The sequence below is a fragment of the Chrysoperla carnea genome, chromosome 5 (assembly GCF_905475395.1).
Source record: "Chrysoperla carnea chromosome 5, inChrCarn1.1, whole genome shotgun sequence".
Lineage (NCBI taxonomy): Eukaryota > Metazoa > Arthropoda > Insecta > Neuroptera > Chrysopidae > Chrysoperla > Chrysoperla carnea.
In genome coordinates, this window is record NC_058341.1 from 66,486,591 (window position 1) to 66,513,643 (window position 27,053).

Consider the following 27,053-nt stretch of genomic DNA (forward strand, 5'->3'; position numbering starts at 1 on the left):
CTTTTGTGGGTTCATCAAGGCCTTCAGCTTGCGTTGTAAGCAGTGATTCATAGCGCCTGTAGTATGCTTCAAATGTCTGGTTATTATCGAGATCATAATCAAATTGCTCCATGGAGTCAGCCAGACTTTGAATGCTGTCGAATCTTGTGCGGATATTTGCTGTTTTTGAGACTGTAAGACTAGTTTTAGCTCTTCTTGATGTTGAGCTGCATTTTCACCATTTGTTCGTGCATAGCTTGCACTTGCTGGCTACTCTGCTGTTGTATAGCAGCAAGTAACTGTTGGAATTGGTTTGCGTCCATTTCGAACGTTTGCACTAATGAGCGTGTTTTCGTTAAAAATCCTCGTCACCAATGTTGTAAACCGGAAGGTGGGATGGGTGGAAAGAAATAGGTTTACAATACTAATAATAAAGATATAAATTAATTAGTAAAAATAATTTAATATTTTATCTTTATACAAAATGTAATGTGTATGACAGCTAACGTAAAACTTGAATGAATTTTGTTAGCGTCGTTTAGCGTAGGTGAGCATATATGTGGTTGCTATGTTTACCACAGTGATTCTCTGTTATAATAAGTTATATGAAAATTTAAGGAATAACCTTAACTGTACTTTATAAATTAATTAGTTTTTTTTGCCCTATTTTATTGAAATTTACATTCTTAATAATGAATTTCATTTTTTTGTAATTTTACTAATTCCATACTTTTATTCCAAACTTTCTCACTTAGTTCTTTATTAGAGGCGATAGGTAATGTCCAATAATCTTTACAATCTTGAAAATATTTTCCAGAAATTCCATCTACTTTTTCACATACTGCACAATGAATTGTGGTTTCAGCACCTTCTTTAGCATTCTACAGACAAAATAACAAATTTTTAAATTAAAAAAAAAAAATTTTTATTGGCTTGTAAAATGACCAACCTTAAAGAAAAACCAGTAACTAAACGAAAGTGAAAGCCTCTTGTACCACGGTAAATGTTGCATTATTTCCGTGTGAACTATACCAGGATGTAAACAATTTGAAGTCACATTTGTTCCCTCTAATTTTCTTGCTAATTCGTTGCTCATTAAGATGTTACATAATTTGGAATTAAAATAATTTAGTTCATCTAATCCAGGTTTATTTAAATTATCTGGATCTAATGATGAAAATATATGTCCCAATGAAGAAACCGTCACAATTCTACTGGGTGCTGATTTCTTTAACAAATCTAAAAAGGATTAAATTTGATCAATCTGCATACTTTATTTTGTGGTTTAAGTGAAAACAAAAGAAAATATCCTAAAAATGCGAGTAGTGAACGCATAAGAGGGTTTCGGTTAAGTCTAGGTCAAGGGTAAGTTTTCAGTCCAAAATGGAACTGGTACTTTGAAATGAAATCGGACATGTTGTAACTAAACCAACATGGATAACTGTTACCTGTAATTTTAGTTTTCAAAAGTAACACTACAATAGAAATCACAGAAACTCCAAAATGGAACCGGTACATTTTGAAATGGAATCAGGAATGTTGAACATAAGTCAATATGGACTTATGATAACAGTCACCTGTAATTTTAGTTTTCACTAGTAGCACTACAGTAGAAATCACGGAAACCTGATCGTTTTTGAATCAAGAAGAAACTTTCGTCTAATAAAGAAATGGTTATCGAAGACGTTGTCATCAGTATGTATTACCGCTTTGAAATTTTATTTATTATCGCTCGTTTGGCGGATGCGAGATAAACGAGAAAAAGTTTCCGTCCGACACTTCAGTGTTTACAATATTCTCAACGAGGACTGGTTTTATGATAAGGGTCCTCGTTTGTCATGCAGCAGGTCATCAAATCAATAAATTTTGTTTAATTCTACTTTGTTACACAATGAGTGTACAATTTTTCTTAGCATAATTAGACAAGGTATGCTCTTGCGCAGGTATAGGTAGGGTGGGGAAAATCTCTCACTTTCGGTAATCTTTCTCGCATGGTACCCAGTCACAGCCATATTGATTATTTGTTTACGTTCGAGCTGTCATCTTGGTCAATGTTGTGTTTACATATTTGCAATGTCGATTTGTCTCATAACAAAATGTAAAAACCTGAGGCGAAAAAATTTCATTAATCATTAATTAATTATTAACTCATTTTAAGAAACGATTATTCCATTACTAAAATCAAGAATTGTTCACACAAACGTATTCACGTTTTTTAACATTTGAATCAGGAAGCGAGAACAAACTATGATGACATCGACTGGGTACGTGTGCGAAGTGAATCAAAACTCGTCCTCCATCGAAGATACCTTGTCTAACTCTACTATGAATACATAGTTTATAGCGAAAGAAACATAGTTCCTGCGAGGTGCCAACGAGACATCTGACTATTTTGCTTGTTTTAAATCCATCCATTCATAATTTCATAATTGCAAATATTAAGAATAATTTAAATTTATAGCAAGATTTAGCTTTTATTTAAATTAAGTATTTAAAACATAAACTTCAACAAATTACTTAGGAGATTTGAAACATTTTATAGAATTTTTTGCAAAAATAATACAAATGATAATGGAGTTTAACCTGGGTTTTTCAGATATATATCTAAAAATCTAAAACAGAATTCTCCCACATTATTATTCTTTTAATCTTTATTTATTTTATTTTAAACTTCATCAAATATACAATTAAATTTTTATGATGTGGGTGGAGTCCGTTACTTCGTTCTTATCCAAGCAACGACAGTGTGATAAATTTTACTGCCCCATTAATTATAATCTATCACATTCCCTCTGCCTGGATTCGAACTAGCAACCCCATAGTCAGTAATCGAACATTCTAAAGATGATTTAGATCGCACGATCACTGAGCCGGTTCGTCTTATATTTCTTTGGATGAGTTTTTAATAATGTAAATTTAATATAATTTTCCTTCTCGGATGAATATATTACTATCAATACTATAAGCCGTGGGACACAAAGAGCGCTTTGTAAAATGATTTATACATAGGTACTTGAAACTTCGTGAGTGGCTTCCTTTTTGCTATAGCAAAAATATATGATAGACTATAGTCTACCAACTTCTCATTTAAAAAAAAAGAAGAAATATATATATATATATATATATATATATATATATATATATATATATATATATATATATATATTATTTCTTTTTTTTTTACTTTCCTAGTACCTAGTAATTACAGAGTGTGTTGCCCAACGTATAAAAGCAGGGTAATTTTATTGCATTACAAAGATCCCATCTCTCAAGATTTCTATTTCAACAAAATTTGGACTGGTCTAATTAGTTAGAGAAGTTACGGCAAATGCGTGGTGAAGTACGCTTTTAAAAGTGATGTACGCTTTTAAATTTGGACACTCACGATATAATCGATAATAATTTCGAAATAATTTATAATTCATTATTTTATAATTTATAATTTATTATTTTAATTATATCGATTCATCGATATAATCGATATAATTTGGTTATCGAGTTTCATGTGCAATACCTATCTTTAAATATTTAGGTAAATATTTACTCAACCCATGGCAGTGTTTACCATTATCCACAGGCTTCATTCAACCTTAAAAAAAATGACACTAACAACTTTTTCAATATTTAATTGCTCGTTGTTTTAGTTCGCATTTTTTTCTAAATTAGTATTTTAATTATAAAGAAACATACCCAAAAGTAAATTTGTTAATAAAAATGGCCCAAAATGATTTACTTGCATGAGAATATGTAAACCATCCTCAGTAGGTTCATTTCCCAATCCAACAGCTCCAGCATTATTTATTAAAACATCCAATCGACTTTCATTTTCATGAATTAGTTTCGAAAATTCTCGTACAGACGTTAATGATTCAAAATCTACTTGATAGATAACAATATTTGTATTTCCAGTTTTTGAAATAATTTCTTGTTTCGTATCTTCAGCGAATTTTAATTTTATACATCCAAGAATAACTCTTGCTCCTCTAGCCGCCATATCGATTGCTGTTTCTTTTCCAATACCTGCATACGTATTTGCAATTAGTGAAATAAAATTTTGGTAATTTGCAAATAAATTATTTTGTACGCTAACTCATTCTAGATTTATATTATTATTTGAGACAGTTTTAAATTATTGAGAAATTGATTTATCGTAGAACCTTTTGAGTAAAATTTTTTCCAAACACTTCGAAAGCTTTGAATTATTTTTTAAAAATTTTTGAAATAATAATTTATAGCCCTGAAGGCTGTGACAGTAAAACTGCACTTACACGGATTTCCAAATTTTGCAAATGAATCAATACTATTTTACGATAGGTACAATATAGACTTAGGTATGCCAGGGCTTATCCTGGCAAAAATATTTTTTGCTGGGATTTTTTAATTTTTGACTAGTTTGACAGATATTTTGGTCAAATTTTGAGCTATAACACCGATATATTTCGAAAGTAGAACTCAAAAGGAACAAATTAAAAAAAAAAGTAATTCCGCGATAAGAGTAAAATTTTATAAGCTTTACATATTAAAAATCGGTATGACAGTCCTTTGTGCACGATAAGAGCTGTTACACCAAATTTTCCCAAAATAGATAAAATTTGCAATAAAATGGTCTCTTACAAATTAATTTCCATAAAAGTGCAAAATACTTGTAATTATTAAAACTATAAAAAATTTTTTTTAATATTTCTGCCAGGATAAAATTTGGCACACCTACTCCATATTGTTCATATGGTTAAATTCATGCGAAATTTCGAAATCCGTGTAGGTAAGTGCAATTTTAATGTCACGGTTTCCAACGCTATAAGTTGCCGGTTCAAAGACTACTTCAATGAGAATTTTAATATAAACATCCAGTTCGACCATTTACATCGACTAGTCAACATCTGCTCACTCCACTGATTTTTAGTAACCAAGTTCTTCCCGATCATAAACACTTGGTTATTATGTGACACACTGTAGAAAGTTGAAAATTGATAGGTACTTTTGAGTTGTCCGTCTATGGTGTCTGATATCATATGAACCCGATCTGATAACATTAAGAGTGTGAAGAAAGTGAGAGGGAGGTAATTCAATTTCAAAAATATTTATTTTATCAAATTGGGATTCATATACCAAACGAAAACCGTCTCTTGCAGTTTTGATGGATCTCTTGTAGGTTAGTAGATAAATTTTAGAAACCTCAGAGCACAACAAAATTAAATACAAAATCATGGTAATAATGGAAAAATTAATGGATCTTGGAATTTTCCACAGTTGTTTATTATTTTGTAATTACTTCGTACCAAAAACTCGATTTCTCAGGTGCGGACCTTAGCCCCTTTTTTGAATCTTAGTTGGGAGTTTTAATTAGTTTTTTTACAAATTAAAAAAAAACAAAAAAAACAAAAAAAAAACTATGCATCAAATAAATAAAAAATTCAAATAAAGGTTCTAGCTGATTTAATCGTGTACATTTTTGTTTTTTTATAGTCTTTCTAGCTTCAAAATTGACCAAGATATGCCAATTTTAAAATGGAATTTTTTTGCTATTTCAATCAAATGAAAAATAATAAATCTTGTAAACCGTTAGAGATATGAAAGTTTAAGTGTAAAAGTTATTCATTATAAATAACTAAATAACTTTTGTTTAAAATAATTTTTCGTAAACACCACTGTGTATCCATGTGGGCGTCTCGAAAATATTTATTAGACTTTCAAAAATTTCGAAAATATTTTCTAGAATTTTTTTTTCAATAATGTTACACAAGACCACTAGTTGAAGTTACCTGAAAATTTTCAAGACCAAAAAATTTTATAATTTTGGAGAAAATGGATACCAAAGTTGTTTGCTAAGTTTCCTCACGGGAAACAGTGAGGTTTACGAAAGAATGATTCAAACAAAAGTTTTTAGAAGGAATAGCTCTTACATTTAAACTTTTATTCTATCTCTAACGGTTTACAAGATGGATTTTTCATTTTATTGAATGAGCTAAAAATTCCATTTTAAAATTGGCATATCTCGGTCAATTTTGAACTAGAAAGTCGAAAAAAAAACAAATTGCACAATTAAATCCGCTAGAACTTTTATTTGAACTTTATTTATTTATTTATTTATTTGATGCATAGATTTTTTGTAATTTGTAAAAAAACTTGATTAAAAAAGGGGATTAGGCCCGCCCCCGAGAGGTCGACTTTTTGATACGAAATTATTACAACCTAATAAAAAATTGTGGAAAAGTTTTTAAGATGCATTATTTTTTACCTTTTAGATATTTTGTTTCATTGGAAATAATCCTATGGCATAACAATTTGGGAATACACGAAAATGAAAGATACAACTGATAGATGTAAGCAATATTTCCAACAGCATAAGCTATTAAAAATTTATCTCTATCTATATCACTATCTCTATATATTATAAATGTGAAAGCATGTTTGTTTGTTTGTTTGTTTTTTACGTTTTCACGCTAAAACTAACGAATGGTTTTTAATGAAATTGTACAGCAATATAGCTCAAACTTCAGAATAACACAGGAGATATAATTTATAAAGATATATTAATAAAAAAAATTTAAAACTTAATTTAATTTGACATTAAAATAAATTACAGATTTCTGTGAAAGTAGTCACTTGGCATTACCATAAATTACAGATTTCTGTAAAAATAGTCAATATAAAATATTTCACAGCCATCTTTTTTGATATACTCAATGAATAATTACGACTATTATACATTTAAAAAAATAGAAAACCATACATATATTTTACCTGTGTAAAACAATCTTTACCATTATTTCGAGTGTTATAGAAAGGGGATAAGCGACAGCGAAACGGGTGGGTGTCGAAGAACCCAAAAATTTTTGAAACCCATAAATATAAAAAGACAAGTTATTTGACAAGGAACAACAAAATTTTTACTATTCCTTTAACAAAAAAGCGAAAAAGTCGAAAATGGAACACGCCTCAGATCTTTGGAAGTTTTTAATTTATTTAGCTGTAGCCCTGCCATTTTGGAAGACATGAAAGTTCATGGAAGAAGTTTTCTGGCATCACTCAAGAGTTTCATGGCTCAAAATTATTTTTATAATTTTAATGAAATCTTTCATGTTGCGGGTGGCCCCGAGATGTACATAGCCCAGGGATGAAAGAGCTTTTTATTTTATGGCAGAGCTTTATTGTATATTTTTGTAAATGCTTTATTTATTTATTTATTCGTTTCGTTAATGTTTTATTGTAATTTATAATTTTAGACTATTGTATTTTTATTGATGGTATGTTATAATTTTATATTTGACTCAAAATTTTATATTTTTATTATATTTTATAATTTTATTTTTCATTTACTTGACAACAACTTTACTTCGGTTTATAGTATTAATATTTGACAACATTCTTTTTTTTTCTGTTCGGTCCTAGTATTTATTTAATTTCAAAATTGATACCCGCCCGCTTCACTGGGCTTAAAAGTAAAAACCGCTTTATAGCTCCATCCTCTCTTGATATACACAGTTTTCAATTTTGTTAAATGTAAAATAGTCATAATTCATTGAGTATATTAGAAAAGTTGGCCATGATTTTTACATTTGACATTTACTATTTTAAATTTTTACAGAAGTCTTTAATTTATGGTTCAAAATGATAGTCATAGATCCGTTCCATCTATTATCTTCATTTTGGCTCATAAATTAAACATTTCTGTAAAAATTTAAAAAATGGTAAATGTCAAATTAAATTAAATTTTTTTATATATATCTCTATAAATTATATAATTCATGTGTTATTCTGATATATCAGCTATATTGCTCTACAGTTTCATTAAACATCTATCGCTAGTTTTATAATGAAAGCGTAACAAACAAACAAACAAACAAACATGCTTACTTTCAAATTTATAATACATAGGGAGTTATATAACTTTTTAATATGAATTTTAGATTCAAGTACGAATCGATGATGTAACAACTATCATCAACCATCTTTGTTCATGGTTTTGCATGTTTTTCCGTGAACTTAGACGAATGTCGGGATTTGATTGAAATGAAATCAGCCATGACTGCAGGTGGACATACCATTCTCTTAACTTTTTTTTTATATTTAAAAAATAAATTTATAAATGACTTATTCTATACAAGTAATATTTTCAAAAAAAGAATCAATAAAATATTATTATTATTATTATTATTATAACAGATAGACTGTTCCCAATTGGCAAGTGATTTCGAAATTTTGGCCCATAGTGCTAATGGATGTAGCAGGTGAATTTTGAAAAAATTTTTCCTTATATCAAACTAAACTATAGACGATAGAAGGTTTAATATTTAATAGCTTTCATTCAATAATGTAGAGGCAGGAAAAATTGAGAAAGTGACAATTTTTCTGCTAAAATAATTTAATTTTTCAATTTCGTTCTAAAGTATATGGAAAAAATCCTAAGAAAAAGATGCAAAATTTGACTAGAAGTTTTTATACCATGCATGTATGTAATATGCAAGGTATATTAAGTTTAGTCCCAAGTTTGTAACGCTTAAAAATATTGATGCTACATAAAAAATTTTGATATAGGTGTTCATAAAATCACTTCATTAGTCCATTTCCGTGTGTCTGTCTGTCTGTCTGTCTGTCGTCTGTCGCCTGTCCGTCTGTCATCACGATAACTCAAAAACGAAAAGAGATATCAAGCTAAACGGTATCTTGTAAACCGTTAGAGATAGAAAAAAAGTTTAATGTAAAAAAATGTTTCTTATCAAAAAATAAACAACTTTTGTTTGAAACATTTTTTCGTAAATATCACTGTTTACCCGTGAGGGCGAAAATTAGGCGTAAATTGTATGTAATTATGGGAATATTAGTTATGTATGTGTGACATGTATGTATATGTGATATGATAGAGTCATCAACACTGTCTATGCATGGTATTTCAACAATTAACTCAGTCAATTGTTTGTTTTCACTTGTTTTTGGAATATTTTGCAGTATTTTTTCTGTCGAAGCAGTAGGTAATATACTTTTACTTTGAAGGAATTTCTAAGTTAATGATTGCTGTATTATATACAGTATCTTGATAATGGTATACTTTCCTAACATTATACCCAGAAAACTTTTGCACTGGCTGTATCTAGATAGACATTTTATTTTGCACTTCATTAGATATTTAGTAAATTAATTATCGGTATTTGACTTAGATTACCTACTTTTTGGGATGACTTGAAGAAGTCATTTTTCTTACTTCGTAGATAGAAAAATATAAGTTTGACTTAATTAAATAAATAAAGTAATTCATCTTTAAATAACCTAAATTTTGTTAAGGATACAATGATTAATGATTCGGCACTTTGAAAAATCTCTAGACATTTTTTTGAAAATCTAGAAATAAACAAGTAGTTTTGAAATAAGTTAAGTGTGTAAAATTACTTACCTGAATTGGCACCGGTAATAAGAACAGTTTTTCCATTTAGTTTCGCTTTACTTGTACATCGTCCTGTAGTTACCACTATGAATATTTTTACAACAATTAGAACAATTAGTATTAATCCAAGAGCGATCATTGTGCAATGTATCCAAGCAACGATTACTCGAACAGGATGCTGAAGCAAAATCATTTTTATAGACTGAATAAATTAGTTTAGGCGCTGAGTGGGTATCGTATGCATTTATAGGTTTCATCGAACAAGGAGTGTATTTCGACGTATTTTGACCCGCTGAATTCGAATTTTCAACTTCCTCATCGCTTATAGTGTGGGAGTTTGTTGTAAACAAATTAATTCTTTATACGTTCATAGCCAAACTATTGGAAATTTAGTAAACAATACCATTTTATTCTACATGAAAAACCGAATATTTATTTATTTTTTACTAGAGTGTTACCCAAACGCTTCGCTGGGTTTAAAAGTAAAGATTGATAAAGATTGCTCTCACTTATCCCCTTTATATAACACTCAAAATAATGGTAAGGATTGTTTTACACAGGTAAAATATATGTAAGGTTTTCTATTTTTTTAAATATATAATAGTCGTAATTATTAATTAAGCGTGAAAGCGTAACAAGCAAACAAACAAACAAACAAGCATACTTACTTTGGCATTTATAATATATAGATATTCGTCTTGATACGGCCAATAGAACCAGAGATATAATTAAAATTGCTAACAAAACATCCTTAGATTGGCCAATAAATAATATTTTTCTACTTTAAGGTACTCATTTTAAAAGTATGAGTCCATATTTTAATGGTTTGTACATAAAAATTCGTATTATGCAATATTGCAAAAATTAAGTTTTATCATTTTTCCGGCCCGCTATTAGTTTATAAGTTGAAAGCGAGCCCTTAGGAAAAGAAAACCATATATAATTATGTATGAAAAAATTGTAAATTTATTCTAGTTTAAGAATCTTTTTTATTTTTTCAAAATTCTCAATTAAAACTTTAGTTATTGCAACCGAACTCGAATATATAAATCAATTCTGATTCAATCAAATTAAACATGAAAAGGATATGTTGTATGCAATGTAAAGGCAATGTTAAATACGTTAAGTTTTCGACTTCGGAAAACGACCGGATCATGCCGAAAAAAAAATCTCGAAAATTTTTATTTTTATTTCAGTTTTTGCTGATTTTGAACTGGAAGGACTGATTTTTCATCAACTTATTTTAACTTTCACTTATTATTAAAGAATTTTAAATTTTCAATAAATTGAGATCAAGTCGGTTTTTATAGGACCGACAGTTTCGGAGATATAGTTTTTCTTTCGCTAAAGGCTCGCTTACGACTTATAAACTAAAAGCGGGCCGGAAAAATTATAAAACTTAATACTTACAATCGTGCTACCTTCGTTGCTATTGCACTACCATTTTTGTTTACAATTTTTACCATATCTCCGGTTCTATTGGTCCTATCAAGATGAATATAAAACCGAAATATTTGCTTTTTCATGTAAAATAAAATGGTACACGTTCCAATAGTTTGGCTATGGCCGTATAAAGAATTAATTTGTTTATAAAAATTTCCCCCCACTGTGAGCGATAGGTTAGGTTAAGTTAGGTTATAGTGGCTCAATTTCAGAGGCTGAGTGCACCTCCTTCATGCATATACCATCACCAGCCCATCACAACTATTAATTAAATTAATTTTGTTGCGACGGCGGGAATCGAACCCTTTACCCTAAGCATAACGCAGACGGAATTGGTTACGCCTTATCCAACTGAGTTCATAGGGCGACTCTGAGCGAAGAGCAAGTTGAAAATTAGGATTCAACGGGTCAAAATACGTTGAAATATCGTCTTTGTTCGGTAGGACCCTTAAATGCATACGAGACCTACTCAGGTATGTATAATTAATTATAATTTTAACTTCTATTGTTTTATTTTGGGGATAAACGTATCCGAGTAAAAAAAGGTGAAGGCTTTTCTCCGACACTATAAGGTGTAGAAAGTTGAAAATGCGCCTGCACCACCCAGTCATTACCTTGAACTTCCTTACCAAATGGTAACGTCAGGGTAGGTACTAAATTCTTCCCGATGAGCTAGAGACTTGAAATTTGGACCATAGCTCAAAAGCGGATGACAATGCATTCACATAACCCTAAAAAACATAATAAAAATACAATTTTTTTTATTTACCATGTTTTTATAACGGGCTAAAAAGTAAAAAATAATAAATATATTAAAATACCTGTAAGGTTGAAAAGAAAAATATAAGTTGCATGCAGCAGACGCTTCACTCTTTATAATTGTATGCGCCCCATTTTCGTTTCCAATCGTACAAGCATTTTAATAGCTATTTATTCGACTGTCCAGGTGTGGGTACGTTTTTGCTCGTATCTTGTACGTATGTATGTATATTTGTTTGTAAATTTCTTTAATACTTCGTAACTTCCAAACGGCCCAATGGATTTCAACATTTAAAGTATCATTATATTTATGTCAAAAACACAAGTGTTCTTAGACAGATGTTTGGAAAACAAACAAAATAGAAAACTTTTTTCGATTTATTTCAATAATTAATCATAAGTCTCGCAAGTTGAAGCTACCTACAAATTTTCATCCCTCCATCTTTTATAGTTTTGGAGAAAATGGACACCAAAATTTTGCCCTAATTTGCCCCTGCACGAGAAACAAATGATGTTTACGAAAAAATGTTTAAAACAAAAGTTTTTTATTTTGGTATAAGGAAAATTTTTTTACCTTTAAACTTTTGTTCTATCCCTAACGGTTTACTAAACGGTTTACTTAACTACAAAAACTGAAAAAAGTCCGAAAATTTTTCAGTTTTTCGTATTATAATAATATGCAGGAAGCAGAACTTTTTTTTTGCTTGCAAAATGTGGTTTCACACTTCCTTAAGGGATCCAAATAATATATCAAAAATGTAGCTTTACATCCCGTTTTGTGATTTTAGCTGTTTTTATTGTAAGATTTTTTTACGGGCGTACATTGGAAATTAATCTTAAAGTTAATTTTTCAACAAGTTAGACAATTGTTTATTAACAAAATTTTTATTGTAAACTAAAAAAAAAATTTAATAATTGACGTAAAATTTTTTGGCTTCGTGGAGCCCTTCTTATAATACATACTTAACCAGTCACATCAAAGGAATTAAAAAAATTTTAATTCTTTTTTTATTATACTGCTTGTTTAACAACTTAGTACTACTTTTGATACTTTGTATGTAATAATTTTTCAAGGTAAAATTGCAAAAAAATGAAAAAGCATGCATTTAAAAAAATACTATAAACAAAGTATTATTATAATTTTGAACTCTTTTTCATGATCTTGTTAAGTATGTACATGTATATAAGAAGGGCTCCACGAAGCCAAAACATTTTACGCCAGTGATTTTAACATTTTTATACCATGTATATATGAAATATATCATAGTATATTAAGTTTAGTCCCAAGTTTGTAACGCTTAAAAATATTGATGTTACGACCAAAATTTTGGTATACATGATAACTCAACATCAATGTACAGGGTAGCCAAAAATTTGGAATCACTATTTTTCTTTTTGGTAAACTGTCCGTTTTTATAAGTTGATAAAATCTCATTAAGAGAAGTTGCTCGCAATTAACAAGCATGACTCTATACAAAATATCAAGAACGTGTGTTAGTCGTGTCATTTTAGCATTTCATAGAGAATTTTTTGTACCTCAACCTATCGAGCCAGTTTTTTTTTTTTAAATATGGACCAGAAACGTATACTCGGGGGTTTTCGGGGTCTCTGATCACTATTCCGAAATCAGAATTTCGATATATTCTCCCCCTCTTGGGGTAATTTACCTCGCTGGTCCAAAATTGCAATACTCTGTAAATATTCAACAAAATGGATCAAAAAAGTATACTCAGGAGTTTTTGAGATCACTGAGCACGATTCCGAAGTTAGAATGAAAATGTACTCCCCTCTTCTGGGCTTTTTCGCCCCCGCTGGTCTAAAACGTGCCTGACTCTGTAAATATTCGACAAAATGGACCAAAAAAGTATACTAGGGAGTTTTTGGAGTCACTGATCACGATTCCGAAGTTATAATGGGGATATACACCCCTTCTTTTTGGAGTTTTTCGCCCTTCGTTGGCCTAACAATGCAATTTTCTGTTAATATTCAATTTGGACCAGCGAGGTGAATTGCCCCAGGAGGGGGGGGGGTATATCGAAATTTTGACTTCTGAATAGTGATCAACGATCCCGAAAACCCCCAAATGTACGTTTCTGAACCATTTTGTTGGATATTTTCAAGGTTTTAAAAATAAAAAATTTCAAAAATCACCTATTATAATAATGGGCTTTTTTGGCCCATAGCAATGGCCAAACTTTCTAGCGGCAAGAAGTTAGATGAAGATTTTGATATAAGGACCTTCCTGAACAAAAAAAAAAAAAAAAAAAAAAAAAAAAAACTGGCCGGATAGGTAGAGGTGCATAAAAGTTCTTCATTTTTGCCTTTTTTTATCTAAAATGATTCGTCTATATCTACTTTAATTTAAACATCATTTTTATTTGAACAAAAGTTGTGATTACTAAAAAATGTAACAAAGAAAATAATATTAAATCAACTAATATGTTCTTCTCCTTCCATTACACATTTTTCAACCAAAACTCTAATTTTTTATAAAGTTAATGCAATGTATGTACATTTATCTCATCTTCTGTGATTTTATTGTTTTAAAAGATTTTCATTGCCATTTAATTCACAATTATAAACTTTTTGTTTGAGATAGCCCCACAAAAAGAATCTAGAGTGTCATACCTATGTTAGAAAATTAATAACAAAATTTATTTTCTCGTATAAAGCAACATTCACTAAGAATGGAATTGTCAAAGTTGGAAAGATGTTCTTCAAATTTTGTACAGAGTCATAATTGTAAATTTCTTAAAATGCAAAATAGTAACAAGTATAGTTACCTCTATCCGTGCACACACTGTATATGATAAAAGATAGGCAAGTCTTAAAGAACGTATTTTGTTAACATCTTCATTTGTGTCCTTTTACTTTGGTTTATCCGACTCACCGTTTTGCTTAGAAATTCAAAAAACATCAAAACAGAGAAAGTTGTCGCTAAAATCATAATTTGTAATGATGCCGTAAATTGCAATTTTCTAACGTAAATCGATGGTTTTGACTGCACGAAAGTTCGCCTTGCTTATAATCAAAAAAAACTTTAAATGTAGACAATCTTTTAAATGATTTAAGTTGGGATTTTTGAATTTAAATGGGTGTTTGTTCCACTCTAGGGAAGCCTTTTTTGAAAAAATAAAGCAACAAGAAATATTTTTATGAAAAATTATAGTTATTCGTTTGCGTACAGAACCGAATTTTACCTCGAATTTTATTTTTTTTTATTACAAAATTTTTAATTTTGTTAACTTCTCAGTAGCTATAAAAAAAATAGAAATTTTCAACATATCTTAACGTTTCATTGTCAGGACAAGGCATGGACATCAATTTGGACAAGAAACGTTTTCATCAAAAATTGATATAAAAATGGTATTGATTGACATTTTTTGACAGATTTTTCGCATTTGAGGACTGGTTTTGGTTTATTTTCAACAGTTTCCGCAAAGATTTAAGTCGAAAGGTCAATTAGTTTTTCAGAATCGTGGGAACCGTTTTTTAAAACTATATTTCGAGGAAAAAACGAATAATTTTTTTAATGTACCGATATTATCAATATACATGTAACTAACAAGAATGCTGTCCAGGTGCTGTAGTAAGTGTCAAAGAAGAAGAAGATTTGTTATGCTAAATGTTTCAACAATACGACAGCTACCTTGAACAATTACTTTGAATATTAAAATATCTATTGATTTTATCTGTTAACATTAAATGGGAAAGTTGAAGATAAATAAAAAATACGTACTTTGAGCCAAGACTCGACTTTGTATTTTTATCCGTTCTCTAGTTATCCACATGTATTTTTAAAAAATTTTTATTAAGTCATCCAGCTGAACATTTTCATTGAATAAAAAGATTGTAGAACGATTATAGAATTTGGGTTGTATAACAAGATGTATAATATAACAAAATTTGTACAGTTAGTAGTTTTTTCGTATAAACTTGTGCGTTTATCATTTATGAACTTAATGTGTTTTTATACCATGTATATGAAATTGAAAAAAAATTGAAAATGTTTAGTCCCAAGTTTGTAACGGCTAAAAATATTGATGCTATAAACAAAATTTTGGTATAGGTGTTCATAAAATCACCAAATTAGTCCATTGCCGGTTGTCTGCCTGTCTGTCTGTCGTTTGTCGTCTGTCGTCTGTCCGTCTGTCCGTCTGCCCGTCTGTCATCACGATTACTCAAAAACGAAAAGAGATATCAAGCTGAAATTTTTATAGCGTGCTGAGGACGTAAAAAGTGAGGTCGAGTTCGTAAATGAGCAACATAAGTCAATTGGGTCTTGGTTCCGTAGAACCCATATATATATGAGTTTTACGGAACCAAGACCCAATTGAAATATTAAGAATCGGTCTATTTGTCAATTTGTAGTGGGCTGAGTTTTGATTTCGGTTAAGTATCTTAAAAAATGTGACCCGTTACCCTGTATGACTGTCCAAAATTTCAAATCGCCCACTCAGTCCACTACAAATTGACAAATAGGGCCAATTCTTAATATTTTGCCTAGCATCAGAGATGGTTAGAGATATCGAAAAAAAAACACTACTAGAAAAAGTTTTTAAATGTTATAATTATTAGTGTGCTATAAAATGTAAAAACTGGACAAATTGATAATTAAATATATGTTGTTATTAAGTATTCAAATATTTCTATAAACTTGTAATAATTTGAGTAAAGACCAAAATAATGAAAAAATTAAAAATGCGATTTTGGTCATAAAAAGGGTATAAAAAAATATTCTAAGCAACTTTTTCTGATAATTTTTTTCAGTACCTTTAACCATCTCTGATGCTTGGCAAAATATTTAGAATCTGCTCTATTTGTCAATTTGTAGATTGGCTGTGTTCCAAGTTTTGATTTCGGTTAAGTATCTTAAAAAATATGACCCATTACCCTGTATGACTGTCCAAAATTTCAAATCCATATTCTATAAATAACGAAAATATGAGGGTGTCTTCATCTTAAATGCGACACAAAGCTACGATTATTTGCAGTTGAATGAAATTTGGATACAATTGTTGTTTATGTAAATTTTGTCGCAGATTGTACTTTGATTTTAATTAACTTGTATATTAAAAATAATTTAAAGGTACTTACAAGTAAGTAATTTACTTTTAAGTAAATTACAACCGAGGCTGACAAAATAAACATAACTTACAAAATACAACAATAAGCAATAACAATGACAACTTTTAAAGTTAACTGTATACCTATTAAAAAATAAATAATTTCAAATAATAATTTTAACATGTATTCGTTCATGGGGATAAGGTTTTTATAGATATGAACTATTTTATTTCATGGGGATAAGGTCTTCAAAATTATCTCCTCCATAAGTATTACAACGTAAAAATTTTAATATTTGTTTTTGACTAATTTCAAAATTTACATTTTAATCGTACATTTTACTGAAATAAATGTGGAATAAACTTGTTATGTATTAATTCTTTCCAAGGTCAGCAAGGTCATTGGTTACTTTTAAAATTTGACCAATCAGATTATAAACATTACACTTATTGATTCTTTTGCCCTGATTGAAAAAGCAACGTAGCCATGTTTCGTCCTTAGGCTACTAATTTCGGGAGGCCACCGTGGAAGTTTTAATTATCCTGGGTGGCCATGAAACTCTGGTTGCTTCATTGCATGCCATAGTGACGGTTTTCACTAATTGTTCTAGCCAGCCCCTCCTTTGAGGAAGAACCTACTTTTTGGTAATAAAATTGGAATAGCTTCCTCCCCAATAGATTAATCCTCAGTTTTTCTTAAGGGAAGCAACAGAAACATGATTTGGGATAGTTCTAGAATTTCTAGGGGATCGGCAAGTTCGTCTGGGATCCAAGCCCTTGACTTTGGTCTGCCCGGGGTTGAGTCCCTTAAGATAGTTTTCAGTCTATCGCTCTCCCATAAATAATCTTTAAAAAAAATTTGTTGAAAAGTAATTTTTTAAATTTTTGTGTCTTTTCATCTTTTCTCACTCTTTCAACCCACAGTAAAAAGTGACAGGGGTGATAAAAATTGTTGAGCATAATTTTTAAAAACCTGAAAGTACAAGTTTTTAAAAGAGCATTATGAGATTTAGATGATGTACTATTTTATACAATGACAACCAGGTGAAAAAAATCCTAAAATATGGAAAAATTCGGATTTTTGAAATGCTGTAATCACGAAAAGTGAGACACTTTTTTACAAAATGATATGCAAGGGCTTAAAAGAAAGTAGTTTCATTTTTCAAATGATATGAAAAAATTTTCAAGGTGATGATTATTTCAGAAGTTACAGTATTTTAAATCAAGAAGTGGCATTTCGCTTGGAGAACGAATATCTTGGTCCAAGAAGCACGCACGGGAATTTTTCAAACTTCATTTAACATTTAGAGATAACATTTCTCACACTTTTAACCTTCCGTGCAAAGCAGCAAGGAAACAATCGAATTCAAGACTAGAAAGCACAAGTTTTCGAATGAGCGATTGCCGTTAAGAATTTTTCGAAGAGGTACAGCTGTTTGAACTTTTGTTTAAAAAATTTCCTTTAATACTTTGGTTTAGTATATTTCATTTTACAATTATGATAAAAGATTTCCTGTTATATTGAGTGACATGAGGAAGGAATACTTTAAGGACTGTATGCAATTAATTAATTTTTTCACTATTTTATTAAAAAATTTAGCATTTTTAATAATGAATTTCATTTTCTTGTAATTTTACAAATTCCATACTTTTATTCCAAACTTTTACATCTAGCTCTCTATTAGAGGCGATAGGTAATGTCCAATATTCTTTACAATCTTGAAAATATTTTCCTGAAACTCCATATACTTTTTCACATACTGCACAATGGATTGTGGTTTGGGCTCCTTCTTTAGTATTCTACAAACACAAAATCAAATTTTTAAACAGAATTTATTATTTATTGCCTTTAAAAATGAGCAAACCTTAAAGAGAAACGGGAATATAAGCGACACTGGAATCCTCTTGTACCACGGCAAATGTTTGAATAATGGAGTATAAATTACACCAGGATGTAAACAATTTGAAGTCACATTTGTTCCCTCTAATTTTCTTGCTAATTCGTTGCTCATTAAGATGTTACATAATTTGGAATTAAAATAATTTAGTTCATCAAATCTTCTAGGTTTATTTAAATTATCTGGATCCAATAATGTCAATATATATCCCAATGAAGAAACCGTCACAATTCTACTGGGCGCTGATTTCTTTAACAAATCTAAAAAGCATTCGTGCATTGCAGTTAACTAAGCTAGTGTAGTTTTGAGAGCAATAAATTTCTAACAGGCAGCGACTATAGGTAAAAATATTAGTTTGAGTTGTAAGTAACAGAGTAAAAATCAATTAAATTCGAGATCTTTGGAAATAGTGAAATGGAAATTGATTTTAGGGATGAATAGTGCAGTCATATTAGGGTTTCACCTCAGAATGAGAGATAATAAGGTAAATGTACCATATTACGGGATGTTTAGGCATAATGCCGTTTGAAGCTGAATATTGAAATAAATATAAATATTTCCACGATAAAAATTGATTTGTAGTACAAAATGATTTATTGAGAGTTAGTTTTGATCATTTTTTCACTCCTCAGTCTTTAATTTATAGTATTAAACGTTAATTTTCTGGACTTCGAGTTTGTCTTTAATTCCGTGATAAAATTTGGCTTTGAACCTGATTCCGGGGATGTATGTACATAATTCCGTGATACACACTTAACATAGGTAAATTAAAAAAATTGTTTTTTTTAATGTAATTAAGATTATTGAGTATTTTCATATAAAATTTGATAAAATCATTACATATTGCGGAATACTAATGGTAATAAATCACAGGTATTATAAGTATTATCGTTATTTAATTAATTAAGTTAATAGAAACTGTTATTTTTTTATTCATTTAATAATAGTAAAAGTTACTTTAACGTTAATAATCATCGAAAACTAATTTAAAAAAACAAAATATAAGTCAAGTTTCAATTTTCTCCTTTACAATGTGATACTCCCGGAATTGTATACATAAGTAAAAACTCGATTCATGTGAGATCTGTGAAATCTGGCGAGGCCACAATAAAATTGAAAGAAGGCAAGTATTTTACGCTGTGTGAAACTTAAAAGATTTAACTAAAACGGTGATTCCGAAATCCCAACTATTGCCTCGAATTGGTGATTTGGTGGTGGATGTTGGTAATTGAATGTTGGTTCGCTGCTTTGGGCATGCCTTTTAGTCTAAACGAGTTACGAAAAAAGATCGAAAGAAAACGGCATTTGTCACTCAAAGAGTTCATCGGCGATGAAAAGTACTTCCGTTTGGCTACAAAAATTCATGCTATTTTTCAAAAAGTTTTGGTGAATATAATTAGACGAAACAATTTGGAAAATTTTGCGTAAATTATATTGACGATATTTTAATTTTCTTCAAGAAAATTTCAGGAACATCTACAATTCATAAACTATTTTTATGTTCGTTAAAAAAGAAAGAACAAAATGTGAATACAGATGGACAAACAGACAGACAGACAACCGAAAATGAATTAATTAAAGGATTTTATGAACATCAATCTATACCTAAATTTTTTTCGTAGCATCAATATTTTTAAGCGTTACAAATTTGGGACTAAACTTAGAATACCTTTTTACATGTTATATTTATACAGGCTATAATAATAACGATAATAATCAGTAGCCGAACGTTTTAATGACGATTTAGACGCTCGACCACTGAGCGGGTTATACTTATATAAATAACATTTTTATTCATAGGACTGTGCCGGGACACTAAACAATCTAAAAAAAGGAAATTTAAAAATAAATAAAAGTAGGGTAATTTTATTACATTACGGTGATTCTATCTTTCAATGTTTCTATTTCAACCAAATTTCCGGCTGTCTAATTAGCCAGAGAAGTATTCGAAAGGAAGGAACGAGAAAAAGCAAATACGAGGTGAAGTTTCTTTAAAAAACTTTTAAACTTGTGTGTCCAAATTATCGAGATTCATGTGAAATACCTATCTTCAAACATAGTTAATTATTAGCTCAACTCATGGTAGTATCGATAATTTTTCAACAAGCTTCATTCAATGTTGAAATTAACAACTTTTTAAATACCGAATTGCGTGTTGTATGTTCGCCTTCTTTGTTTTTTTAAATCCGACATAATGTCATCAAAAACATACCCAAAAGTAAATTTGTTAATAGAAATGGTCCAAAATGATTCACTTGCATCATAATATGTAAACCATCTTCAGTAATTTTGTTTCCCAAACCCATAGCTCCAGCATTATTTATTAAAACATCCAATCGACTTTCATTTTCATGAATTAGTTTTGAAAATTTTCGTACAGACGTTAATGATTCAAAATCTATTTGATAGATAACAATATTTGTATTTCCAGTTTTTGAAATAATTTCTTGTTTCGTATCTTCAGCGAATTTTAAGTTTCTACATCCAAGAATGACTCTTGCTCCTCTAGCCGCCATATCGATTGCAGTTTCTTTCCCAATTCCTGTACACATAGGTACAATTATGAAAATAAAAATTTTTCATTTTGTAGATAAATCATTTTGTGTGCCGAAAAAAATTAAATTACAAAGTTGATCTCTCTCCTTCTAGATTTTTTTATCATTTGAGACAATGAATTATCATTTATTTTTTTCCCAATTATTGTCTTTCAGGTTCAAATGGTAATGACCAAATGATAATTTAAGAGTTAGCATGCGAAAGTTAAAATGGCGTAAAGTTAAAGGGCCGCTCTCTCAACAGTCGAAGGATTTTAAATATTTTTCATAAGCTGACTTATTAGAGCTATTTCCTTATCCCGCGTTTAGTGGATTGGGGCTAGACGGAAAAACTGTCTAAACAACACTTTGAACGCAGGGTGTTACTTTTTATTAAATACCATCTAAGAACACTCATCAAAACAAAATTACCAATAACTTCTGATTCTAATCTTTGCTAACTTTCGATTAGTGTTCATAGATGGCTTTTCAAGTTTATTAAAATTATTAAGTACAATTTTATTGCCATCCTTCATTGTGCTTGATACTGCAAGTTATATAGAAGCTCGATACACTTGTCCATAATGCACTAAATTACAGGAGTATTTTTTTTATTTAAATAGGCTCAGTTTCATGTACTGAATGTAAATGCACAACATCCTTACAAAAAAGAGGGGGGAAGTGCATCCATTTTAAGGAAAATCGTGATGAGCAATATTTCCGTAATCCTGCAGTTAAGACTAAAAATGGTAATACCGTTTTACTACAAAATTTTGAATTAAACTACTGATGGATATATGAATTACGAACCGGACGTATTTCAAAATTTTTCAAAAATCTCAATTAGGTCAAATGTTGTTGTAAAATAGGATAATGGCGCGTCACTTGCTTCAATACATCTACTTTTTCGTTCATAGATTCTCCCCTATAAATTTTAGATGTTAATAATTATCCCTTGCATAATAATAATTTCAAAAAAGCTTTCAAAATTTCGGATAAGTATTTTTATTTTTAGCAATCCTTTTGAAAACCTTTAACAAAGCAGGCAGTTTTAAAGTAAGTTTAGTGTGTAAAATTACTTACCTCCACTGGCACCGGTAATAAGAACAGTTTTTCCATTTAGTTTCGCTTTACTTGTACATCGTCCTTTAGTTACCACATTCAATATTTTGACAACAACAATAAAAACAATTATTCCAAAAGCGATACATGTGAACGTATTCATGATTCGAAATAACAATTACTTGAACAGGAACCTATAAAGCAATATTATTTTTATTGACTGAATGTATTTTTTACAATTTTAACTACTATTCCATTCCGAATTTATTGTAATCGAATCAGGGGAAAAAAATTAAACCTTTCTCCTAAATAGTGGAATTTTACGTTTCAGAGCAATCGTGTCGATTTCGAAACAAAAATAAAACTTTTTTCGCATTATAATTGCATATAAGGCCCATCTGATAATATTTAGAGGGTGAAATTGATATGAAATTAGGCACAATAAGCCAATAACTTGAAATTCCTTACCAAAATGGAATCTGTAGTATCTGATAGTTTCGGATAAAATTCTTGGAAATACCAAGGTACTAAATTGGGTAGTTTAGTTTTCAGATGTGTTCTCCAAAACTGTGAAAGATAGGATGGATATTTTATGGAAATTAATTTTTTTCAGAATCATCGCGTTGAAAAATCGGGCGGGTTTAGTTTTCTCTAATATGAAAATTCACAATCTATAATTGAGTAGTGAGCTGTTCTTTTTTATAGATTTAGCCAATGTAAATTTTGAAGCAAATGTAAATTTCTATCACTGATGCTGCACTCTCTCCTATACAAGATGGACCATTTTAATATATTATGGCTAATAGTTCGTTTTTGTAGTAAAGCAACCAAAAAATAACTTAATCAAAGTTGCAGAGTTTGATGGGGGGCATCATTTTCTGATATCAGATTGGACGTACTTCTCTGGGAATTTTAGAAAAAAGTTATCAAGGACAATAAAGGTCATTCATCCGTGTTAATAACTTTTAAGTCCAGGTAAATTGACTTGAAACTAGATTTTAATATCAAAGTCATGGCCCCAGGCGAATGCCCTCTAATTGCTCCTGACAACTCTAGGTAAACTATTTTTCTGTAGGTAGCGTGGTTTTTTAGTACAGTGCAACTTGATTAAGTACGCCCTAGATAAGTGAGAAACGTCCATAACTGGAACTCATGCTGAAGTCGCAGCACTTTTTAACTGAATTACCTCTGTTAGTGGGACGAAGCAAATCTCTATATCTGGGATTCGTTCTTTCGATTTTATCGTCTATATATGAGTATAATAATTACCTCTATAACTGAGAAAGCGAGTGAATTTCAAATTCATTAACCTTTGTGACTGAGAACTGAGATAACACCGTTTTGTTTGTTTGTTTGTTTAATTATTCTTATTCTACTCGCAAATTCTGCACTTAACTAATTTTGATCTTCAATGACCTTCAGTTTTAGTTTTACTTTACTATCATACGGATGTTTATTTGAAAAAGTCGAAACGAAGGCTCAAATCGTTATCAGTTCGTGAAAACATTTATATCCATTTATGAAAGTGGGAAGATACGTGATGAAGTCTGTGTCGAATTTAATATTCCCACATCTACTCTGTATAATAATTCAGAATAAAGATAAAATTCGTTCACAATGTTCTCTTCTGAAGGATGATTATTTACATGAAAATTTTATGTACACATTATATTAATATGAATATCTTTATGTATTACCTTTTTTATTTTTTTTACCCGACTGAGCAACGCAAAGGAGAGGTAATGTGTTTATCAGTCTATGTATGTGTATTCCTATATTGCACACTAGAGACCAAACGCGTGGTCGATTTTGATGATTCAGGCGTAAATCGATTTGTCTTAGACTTACGCGTGCTACTGAAGATATGACAGTAATGAAAATTCAATATGGCGACTACCAGACGCCATATTGTGAAAAAGCAAACAAAGAAAGTCAGCGAACTATGTTAAGGGGGTTTCTTGAAGAGCTATTAAATAGACAAATCGATTAGCGTAGTAATCATGAAAATTGGTTCACGCGTTTGGTCTCAAAGGGCCAAATATATATACTCAGGCTGAAATAAAAGTCTACAAACTATGTTGTCGGGTATCGTTTAATAGGTATTGAAAATCTTAACTAAGAAGAGTAAATAAAAAAAATTATTTAAAAAAACAAAAAACTCAACTGAGTTAATTATAAACTGAAAGAAAAAACACAAGTCCAGCAGTTTACATAGCGACTTCAACAGTCGGGGCCCATTAAAATCTACATCGGTTCAAATCTTCCCGATAATGGGTACCGATTGTTAAAGTCACTATGTAAACTGCTGGACTTGTTTTACGTAGCGGCTTTAAAAGTCAGGACCCATTAAAATGTAAATCGGCGCAAATCTTCTCTAAAATGGATCCTGATTGTTAAAGTCGCTATATAAACTGCTGGGCTTGTTTTTGTCCCTTCAGTTTATATTTAACTCGGGTTTTTTGTCTTTTGAAATAATTTTTTTATTTGATTCCCAAAAAAGATTAAAACTCACGTATAATGTTTACATAATACGTTATTTTATTTAATAATCGCACCTCTATTTATGAAATAACCTGTATTCTGATCTCTATTAATGGAATCCTCTGTAAACGAGTCAGATATTTATTTATACCTGGATATCTGAGATACTGGGTAAGTGAAATATTTCTATAAGTGAGAATAAATTGAGAGATTTCTACTGTATTAAATGCAATAATGCCATATTTTTAAGTGACATCTTCTCCGCAAGCCTAGCCAACTATTTTTGAAAAAATGTTTTTTTTTAAATGTTTGTTTTTTTTTTTTGTGAATCAACTTTCTATAATTTAAAGTGTTATTATATCTTTTACCTTTTAGGATTTAAATTGACTATTAAAGCAACCCAGAAAACTAGGTCCAATCTTATGTCTGAACATGATTCCCCTTTCAAACTCAATAATATCTCTTTTATTTAATATAGACGTCACGCTAACCTCCTTTAGATTGACGTCACGCTAACCCCCTAATTTGTAATGACTGCACAAATGAAAAAAGTGAATATATGAGAATTGTTGCTATTTATGTGCACTAAGAATCCAGTAAAATATTTACAAAAAAATCGTTTACAGTGAAACCTTTACAAAATTAAACAACACACCTATAAAATTTTTCATTTTATTATTTATATACCATAGATTACAACATTACTAACAAATATGTATAATAAGTTGCCTAGCATTAAAAACAATTTTTTTGTGATTTTGAATAACCGCCATATTGCATAGCCAATTGTGACTCGTAATGGAACTATTTTAAATTGTAACGAAACCCTGTACTTTCAAATCTATTTATGGTAGAACAAGGAAACTCATGCATGAATTATTATTATTATTATTATTTTTTAATAGATGATTCGAAAAATATGAAATTATTCAACAAAACATAAATTATAAGTACATACATAATTACCTATTCGTTCTGTGCGTAGTCATGGTAGGGGAAAAATTTTGGCGATAAAGGAGGCTGTTATTACTAATTTGCAATTCTTTACATGTTTATGTTATAGAAAATGTCAAATTAAAATTATTGAAAATCACTAATTAATTAAACTTAGTGCATTAAAAAATGTGAAAATAAGAAATCAAGTTGCACAAATATTATTTTTCAAATGTAAAATATCATAATTATTTATCTAAAACAGAGATACAATAATATTTAATTTTCAATGTAAGTCATAAATGCAATCCATACAATTCTCTAATTAAAGTAGTGTATCGCTACCATGGAAACGCCTCCAAAAAAACTCACGCACGGTGCGAATAGCCTATTTTTATTATCAAGATTCATTTTGAGAGCGCTGGATAAATAAATTTATAATATTTATTTTTCAAGTTTTTAAAAAAACAAGAATAAATGTTTAAAATTTATTTTCAATTGATTGCCATTTCCAAAGAATTTATTTTGAACAATTGATAATCATATTCACCACCCATTATAGATTTAGTTGTTTATCATTACCATGTGTCTTATTAAAAATGAGATGTCGCTGATTTTACAATTTGACAGTGTTGCCAATGTCCGGATAATTACTCGTTTTCGGGTAATTTGTCATCAAACGAGTAATCGAGTAAGTAATTGAACACAGATGGGTAAAATCGGGTAATCATTTATTTAATAGAATCGACTTTAAAAATTCTGCCAAAATTTTTTTAAACTCATGTATTAAAATTCATATTTTATCGCTGGCACTTATCAAAAAAATTATTAAAATAAATAGTAGTTTTAATTATTCGATTTTTTTTAAATTTAAATACCCTTTATCAAGAGATATTCGATTAAATTTTGAATTTGACGATAAAAATAGAGTTGGTAACCGCATCAAAATCCGTTGCGTAGTTTCAAAGATTTAAGCGTACATAGGGACATAGGGACAGAAAAAGCGACTTTGTTTTATAATATGTAGTGATTCATGTGTTCCCTGTTTACCATTTCGTGCAATTCATTTACGGCTACAGTTAAATTTATGGTTGACCGTGTCAAATGCGGTACTGTCATAAAACAAAACAATCATCTGTTTTCAAAAAGAAATTAAATCCCCTTTAGAAACTTCAAGCTTTAAAATGAATACAAAATTTAGATGTTAATTTTATTTAAAGTTTTTTCAAAGCTACGATTATTCGAAGTTGAATGAAATTTGGATACAATTATTGTTTATGAAAATTTTGTCGCAGATTTTATTTTGATTTTAATGAACTTGTTTATTAAAAATAATTTAAAGGTACTTACAAGTAAATTACAACCGATACAAAATAAACATAACTTAACAAAATATACAACAATAAACAATAACAATGACAACTTTTAAAGTTAACTACACATATCAAAACAACAAATAATTATAATAATCATATCAAGTGTTAATCAATTTCTAATAATCATATCAAGTGTTAGT

General features: G+C 29.8%; 1 protein-coding gene across 3 annotated transcripts; it reads right to left on the reverse strand.

The window, feature by feature from the left end:
- Nucleotides 1-516: 516 nt before the first annotated feature.
- LOC123300852 (retinol dehydrogenase 12-like) lies at nt 517-27,053 on the reverse strand. 3 transcript variants are annotated; one of them, XM_044883508.1, is made up of 7 exons: nt 26,888-27,053; nt 22,145-22,317; nt 20,740-21,069; nt 18,576-18,787; nt 8,025-8,028; nt 929-1,005; nt 517-860 (listed from the first exon to the last, which is right to left on the reverse strand). In XM_044883508.1, exons 2-7 carry the CDS (start codon nt 22,284-22,286, stop codon nt 666-668), a joined length of 960 nt encoding a protein of 319 aa, XP_044739443.1. In that variant the 5' UTR covers nt 22,287-22,317; nt 26,888-27,053; the 3' UTR covers nt 517-665. The 3 variants fall into 3 exon arrangements, with proteins under 3 accessions (XP_044739443.1, XP_044739444.1, XP_044739442.1); XM_044883509.1 differs by lacking the exons at nt 8,025-8,028; nt 18,576-18,787 and having other exon boundaries at nt 929-1,218; XM_044883507.1 differs by lacking the exons at nt 517-860; nt 929-1,005; nt 8,025-8,028 and adding an exon at nt 18,235-18,429 and having other exon boundaries at nt 18,495-18,787.